The following is a 7,588-nucleotide window of genomic DNA, read 5'->3' as shown; positions in this document are numbered from 1 at the left end:
TAACTCAATTTCCGTTAATCTAGGTGGAAATTTAAAACAATGGAGTTCACGATTGCTTGTGACAGAAATTTAGATTAAATTCCCTTCATTCCAAAACTTTGAATTTTACGGTTTTTGCACTGATATATAAATATTTCATTCATACAAATTTAGATTAAATTATCATTTATTTATTGTTTTACAGATTTTTATACTATTTTCAACTACTTTATTTATATTCCTATGAAAATATTTTCTACTGTTTCCACTATGTAATGCTACATTAAAAACTGTAAAACTTAAAGTTATCAAATATTCCACTAAAATAGTCTTAATCTCTCAACTACATATAAAGATATATATAATTGGAAAAAAATGCACATTACATCTTGAAATTTTAAAACAACCAATGTTTTGCTGCGAAAATAGAAAAGCTAAAGCACGCAAAATTTTGAAATAGAAGGAGTGTAGTAAATATATATTTTGTCACACGGTAGTGAATAATATAGAGCTAGGTCCTAGGTGCTGAATACAAAGTAAAAAGTTTATAATGGTTCACCACATGCACATAGCATATATGTGCATATACAAAACGCTTTATTAGTACTTTCAATCTTTGCATTTTTCAGCACAACCTTTGCCAATTTATTTACAATGAGCTAACCATGCTATCTTGTGATGATTCTTTGGTGGCAGTAGTAGTAAGTCCGGAAGAATTTCCATTCACAGAATTACATTGCGATCGGATTTCTCCTTGTGATCCCGTTAGCACTCCAATGTTGCCCATTTTTATCATTGACGCCTTAAAGTTTTCAAAGAAAAGAGTTTGGTTACTAATGAAATTGTTGACAATGGCAACGATATCCGTATTATTTGCACTAAGCAACTCTTGATCACTCTGAAGCAAGCCATTTTGAAGTTGAAGATTGGAGTAATAGTTGGAGTCGAATGTGTCTGGAGTGGTTAAGTCCAAATTGGTGAGATTAGTGCCAGGTCCACCATTTGGACATATTCCTTGCAATGATTGTAAGAGAGTTGTGTTTAGAGTAGGATCTGGGTTGCCAGTGTTGCTGAAATTGTATAATCGATCAACAAAAAATCTGCATTGAGCTCTACCAATTGTATGAGCACCTAAAAAAAGAAAAATTTCAATAAGTAATGCAATTAAAGGGTTTTCTAATGGGTACACATGATACTAAAGATGTATAACGATAATTTTTTTTATAAAAAAAGAATGTATTTATATCAAAAGAGAGCATTCATTGTCATTTGATTATAAACATTGCTACTGTTGTTTAATTAATTTTCATCCAAGTTATCTAAATTAGAATTAGTTTAAGTATTATTATAAGAGTAGCAATATGATCACACAAAAAAAACTCATCGTCATTTAGTTTTTTTTTTATTTAAACAATATAAAGCATATAAGAAGATATATTTAATATTATGTCCTTGGTTCTAGTCAAACTAAGTTTGGATCCCTAACTAGCTCAAGTCTTATAGTGATTAAGAGAAAATATCCTATTAAAGATAATCAATAAATTCTCACTGATTTCATAAAAATCCAAAAAATACTATACACTCGTAAATACAAATTATAAAACATTTTATTTATTAAATGTAAAAGCTTTCATACCTGAAAGTGCAACTAGATCAGTAATGTTGAGGCTTTGATTACCAAATGATTCGATAAGTTGATCAATGGTAAAAGTAGGAGCCGGAAGATTTTGGTTAGCAAGGGTTTGATTTGCTGTCAAACTATCCCTTCTTCCCAATGGAACTTGCCAAACAGGACCATTAGCCTGCCAAATATATAGTTATACTAAAACTCTATATATAAATGCATCAAAAAATACTAAAACTCTATAAGTTGGACAAAATAGAATTCAAAAGGTGAACAAAAATTGTTGAGAAGTTATGGTTTCAATTAAGATTAAAATTCCACGAAGTTTTTATTTATTTTTTATTTTTTTATATTCTTGACGATGATTTGTTTTAATCAATTCTTCATATATATATATATATTTATTTATACCAGATCAGAAGATATTTGAGCTGCAAGAGCAAGAATATCAGCACAAGAAACTATGCCGGGACAAGCATTTTCCACTGCAGTCTTGATCTGGTTCACAACATCCAAACCTCTTATTGAGTTGTTGTTTGGCACTGCACTTTGCTCGCTCACGATCGTGTCCGTGTCGTTCAGCAGAATTGATGCGTCACACCCCTGTCATATCCATCCATGTATAATTAATTCAATTCTCTCAGCAACAAAATAATTGAGTTACATTAAAAAGCAACGTGCACTTTATTTTTCCTTTTCTTTTATTCAACGTACTCTTTTATCAGTGCCCAAGATAAGGAAACCTTGACATTTCAAACCACGTTTGCTTTTACACTTAACATTATAAGGAGTGGTTGAGCCAGAGGCCCCAGTTCATAACTTGGAGTGGAAAAAGATTTCACTAAAATTGATGGAGGAGACCAGGTGCATGATTGATTCCGTTCTCAGAAATTATGAAAATCTATTAAGTGTTATAAATTATTTCTAAAATAAGTATTTTAAAATTATTTATTACTTGATGTTATTTTGAATTTATATTTCAAATAGTCGTTACTCATAGGGGAGACGCACACTAAAATCCAATCTATTGTACAACCACTTCTATGTATTATGATGTATCAATGTATTTTGTATAAAAGATCAATAAAAGATATTCATTTAAATTACTTCTCAATGAAAACAGCTTTTGAAAATTTGATAAATCAAACACACTTATTTTAAAAATATTAAAATTTCTATAGAAATGTTTTCATGAACCCTTGCATTTTAGCCATCTAATATAAAAGAAAAAATATTACTAATTTGATAAACGAGTTTTGCTCGGGGTAATAGAAGTAGGGAAGGATTTACTACTCTAAAATCAAAAGACGTGATAAGAGTTAACTAATTAGCTGCATGTGGCAAGAAATTAACTATGAATGGAGTTAATTAAGATATGAAGAAGAGTAATTATATATAGTTACCTGAACAAAACAGTCGTGAAAATGGAGCCTGATGAGACTTGCAAGTATGCGGGGATCAGACTGGGAGACATTTGAGAGCACCTCACGTACGATTGAAGTCACATTTGAACATGTGCTATCGTAAAATGAAGGATCTAGCTGTGCATATGAGAAGTGTGGTAGTGCTCCAAGCACTACCACCACACAGCATAAAGCCAGACGAAGGGAACTCATTTTTTCTTTCTGATCGGTGTTTGCAATTTATGAGGGTGTTGTTTTTTTGTAGTTAGAACACACAGATCCGGGTGCTTCTATTTATATAGAGAGAAAAAAGCCCAATGAATGCAATGCCCTTCTTTCAAGGATTAGTTCCTTATTGGTGGTTTGAATTTTATTTCATACAGTTGTCATAATAAATTTTTTAGTACGGTGTATTGTATGGAGTAGTTTGTAAAATTAGGTTAAATTTAAGAACCATTATTCTATATGTAAAATAAAAGGGTACTTTGGTGCTCTTCCTCACCTTATTTCCAAATGCATATATACTTCATATTTATAGGTATATTAAGTTACATGCAAATCAATTTTTTTTTTTTTGTTTACAGAAAAGATCAAATCTTCTACCTTTCTATTTTCTTTTCTTCCTTAACCAACTAATTATACAAATATGATAACGTGTATTGCACCAGTGGATGATATTTATTTGTAAACTCGATCATCAAATTAGGTTTGTTATTTGTAATACACTTTATATTAAAGCATATAAATGATTACATATGCAATATATATAAATATGTACTTTTTGGTGAGAATATAAGTTTATTTGTGTTTATCTTGATTAAAATTTAAATTTATAGAGAATAAAAACTCTTTTTTTCTTTTTTTTTATTTTTAAAGAAAGAAAATAAAAACTCTCTATATTTGAGTTATGAGGTGGGGGTATACTATCATATTCAATCATGGATGAGTTCTGCTTTTAGAAGTTTGAAGCAAAAGCCGCGCATACCAAGCTTCTTTAGTTGGTAGAATGTATATCAAATCATATATATATATTTTTATTAAACTATTAAATTTAGGAGATGTGTCGCTGCTAAGGTAATGCTTGAGGATTTTTCACAAAAAGCATAAAAAAAACGTAGCATTGAATTTTTTTTATTGAAAACTTTTAAACGGGGATCGGATAGATTGTTATATAGAGAATGTTTGTCTAAACGTTAGTTAGGACAAATGCAATTTTGCTGAAGGATCAAGACTTTCCTTTTATGTTAACTTTGCATTGGACCGTTGAATTTATCTCAAATTTTGTGTGATAACAATTTAAACGGAGAACAAACATGCACTTGGACAGTTTTAATAATTATAACAGCCAAAGAAAAAAAAATACACCATTAATAACTACTCTATTTCTGAAAATAAGTTAATAGAAATGAAGGAAAAAAGTTGAACCCCCAAGAAGGCAAGAACACGTTTAACGTTCCAGTCTCCAAGTAAATACCTCCCAAGTCCTAACTAGGCTACGATAAACGAGGGCATACCTAACTTCTATCGTATTAAGTGAAACAGTAATGTGAAAATTTGTGCACTTCTGCTTTTTTAATTTTCCACGCGTTCATGTTCGAGCATTGACTACTTTTTGGACTTGGTTCATGGTTACTAGAAGAAATAAAGAAAGAAAAATCCTTTTTCGTCCACTTCTGCTTTTCTAATTTCAGTGTTCCCTCCAACGTAGCTTGGAGTGCTTTTAAACTACAAATAAAACAGATAGTGTAATCTAGAAGGAATTATCAAAGTCTTCCCATCAATACCTGTTTTTTTTTCTCTTTTCTAAGAGCATATTCCCATTTCCCACATTTAACTGGTTATATTTTTTCTTTTGTTTAATTTACCCAAGAAGAAAGAGGTTATTTACATTTACATAAAGTTACAAGACACATGCATAATAAAGTATCATTGAAAGATGAATTGCAAGTCTTTAAAAAATATACACAACTTAAAAGTTCATTATGTGAATATATATATTCTTATTAATTAAGACCTGTTTATGTTTTCTATTTTAAAATATCTTTGAAAGTTATTCTAGTTGCTTACACATTGGTGATCTAGCCATTGAAGCTGTCAATGTGGTCTCCAAGTAGGTTTTTCTCCCGAATATATAAATGTCTACAATTGCTTTCCATGATAAAGTTGGTTTGACAATATCTTTGACAATATCTGGACAAATTACTTTTTTTTACCAATGCCTTCTAGTACTTTTTGCTCATAACCTCTCGCAATACTATTTGTCAATTTACTTGTATGGCACTTTGTGCTTTGCCCATAATCTCTTACTAGTACTTTTTTTTTTTTTTTTTTTATCTAGCTAAAGACAATGTTAGTGTTATGAACTACTTAAGCTTGGGTCTAATTCATATTACAATTCTCTGAAAGTCCAAATATTTTAAAAGCCCAAAGATGCTAACATCAGTAGTTGTTTTGCATCTTCCTAGCACCAGAAGGGTCCAATCATTTTGTGCGGTAAGAGAAAACGATATTGAAATAATGATGGAAAACATAAGGCACTCATGTTCTTCTTTGCCAGTGAATTTAAGTGAAATACTATCTACGATTACTAACAACTTAATTTACTCTTGTTCTTCACTCACTAATATATCTTTCCCTCTATTACTCGCTTTCCTCTGTTTCAAACTTTAACATTCAAGTATATAGTATACCAACATGGGTCATTTTGTGGAAATTTCTAAAGTTTTAGAATTATTCAATAACTAGTTTCCTTGGTTCACAATCATTCCTAAAAAGTTCATACCAACATACAATTGTAATCATCTGCACTTTTATTGAAGTGATACTTTTAACTCAACTTCATTAATACATATTGAAATTTAAGGCAGTATGGAGTTCATGATTGCTTGTGACAGCAATTATTTAGTAGTATATAGTTTGTCCACACGGCAGGGTATAATACAAAGCTAGGTGTATAGAATACAAAGTACAATACAGTTTATAACGGTTCACCACATGCACATGGCATATATATATGCATATACAGAACTCTTTATTGACACCTTTAACCCCAGCATTTTCCAGCATATATAACCTTTGTCCATTTATTTTACATTGAGCTAACCATGCCATCTTGTGAAGATTCTTTGGTGGTAAGAGCAGAAGAATTTCCGTTCACAAAATTACATTGTGTTCGAATTTCTCCATCTGATCCCGTTAGCACTCCAATGCTGGCCATTTTAATCATTGATGCTGCAAAGTTTTCAAAGAAAAAAGTTTGGTTACTAGTGAAACTGTTGACAATGGCAACAATGTCAGTATCGTTTGCGCTAAGAAGCTCTTGGTCACTCTGAAGCAAGCCATTTTGAAGTTGAAGATTGGAGTAGTAACTTGAGTCCAACGTGTCAGGAGTGGTTAAGTCCAAATTGGTGAGATCAGAGCCAGGTCCACCATCGGGACATATTACTTGCAATGATTGTAAGTAAGTTGTGTTGAGAGTAGGATCTGGATTGCCGGTGCCATTGAAATCGTATAATCGATCAACAATAAACTTGCATTGAGCTCTACCAATTGTATGAGCACCTAAAAATTAAACATTTTTAGTAAGTAATACAACAAATGCCATTCTTATTTAAGGGTTTTCATTGCCTTTTTGGTTACAATTAAGAGCATTCATTGCAATATTTTTTTTTTATCTGAATCACAGAAAAATACTAGGGATTTAGAATAATTCACGTTTCGAGTTCAAGTAACCGAGTAGTACTCCATTGACATTGTCATTTGATATACATTGCTACTTTTGTTTAATTAAATTTGATTATAACAAGAGCATTCATTGCCAAAGAAAGAATTTGATAAAATTTATCTAAATTATTAGTTTAACAAAACAAGAGTAGCAATATGGATACATGTACAACCATATAAAAGAAAACTCATCTCGTTTATTCTTTACTTATTTAATCAATTTAAAGCATTTGACACACACACACACACATATATATATATATAATATTTTCATACTGGGCTTGTAAACCACATCATAAAACCTTCTTTTTATTAAATGCAAAAAATCTCATACCTGAAAGTGCAACTAGATCAGTAATGTTGAGGCCTTGATTAGCAAATGCGGATATAAGTTGATCAATGCTAAGACTAGGAGCAGGAAGATTTTCATTAGCAAGTGTTTGATTTGCTGAAAAACCATCCCTTCTTCCCAGTGGAACTTCCCAAACAGGACCACCAGCCTGCCAAATAGTACAAAAGGTGAACAAAAATTGTTAAGAACTTATGGTTTCAATTAATTAAGATCAAAATTCCACCAGGAAATTTAGTTTTATGCTTGACAATGATTTGTTTTAATCAATTCTTCAACCCCATGTATTCTTATTAAATAATGGTCGAATATGTGACCACAATCATAATTTAAAGTAGACCACCAAAACAGGCAAAAAACAATTAAATTGTTTTCTTAATAAGATTAAAATAAAAATAAAATGAAGGTAATTAATTTTTCAATAAATAGTTTTTTACACAATTGCTTTGCATAACTTCTAAAATTATATATAGCAGAAAAATATATAGAGTAAATTCCTTTACTTTTTTA

At 30.8% G+C, this 7,588-nt stretch overlaps 2 protein-coding genes across 2 annotated transcripts in view; both read right to left on the bottom strand.

Annotated features, from left to right (window-relative positions):
• Window positions 1–341: 341 nt before the first annotated feature.
• Window positions 342–3,294, bottom strand: LOC100814455 (peroxidase A2). Its single transcript, XM_026123653.2, has 4 exons — window positions 3,007–3,294; window positions 2,015–2,206; window positions 1,616–1,781; window positions 342–1,110 (listed from the first exon to the last, which is right to left on the bottom strand). Exons 1-4 carry the CDS (start codon window positions 3,217–3,219, stop codon window positions 629–631), a joined length of 1,053 nt encoding a protein of 350 aa, XP_025979438.1. The 5' UTR covers window positions 3,220–3,294; the 3' UTR covers window positions 342–628.
• Window positions 3,295–5,821: 2,527 nt separating this feature from the next.
• Window positions 5,822–7,588, bottom strand: part of LOC100812309 (peroxidase 54-like) — a 4,184-nt gene continuing 2,417 nt past the window's right edge. The window contains exons 3-4 of the mRNA NM_001252810.3: window positions 7,064–7,229; window positions 5,822–6,567 (exon numbers count right to left, since the gene is read on the bottom strand). Coding sequence (NP_001239739.1) covers window positions 6,095–6,567; window positions 7,064–7,229 — 639 coding nt within the window. The 3' untranslated portion in view covers window positions 5,822–6,094. The remainder of the gene's footprint in view (window positions 6,568–7,063; window positions 7,230–7,588) is intronic.

This window comes from Glycine max, chromosome 9 (assembly GCF_000004515.6).
Source record: "Glycine max cultivar Williams 82 chromosome 9, Glycine_max_v4.0, whole genome shotgun sequence".
NCBI lineage: Eukaryota > Viridiplantae > Streptophyta > Magnoliopsida > Fabales > Fabaceae > Glycine > Glycine max.
This window is presented reverse-complemented; position numbering and strand designations above follow the sequence as displayed.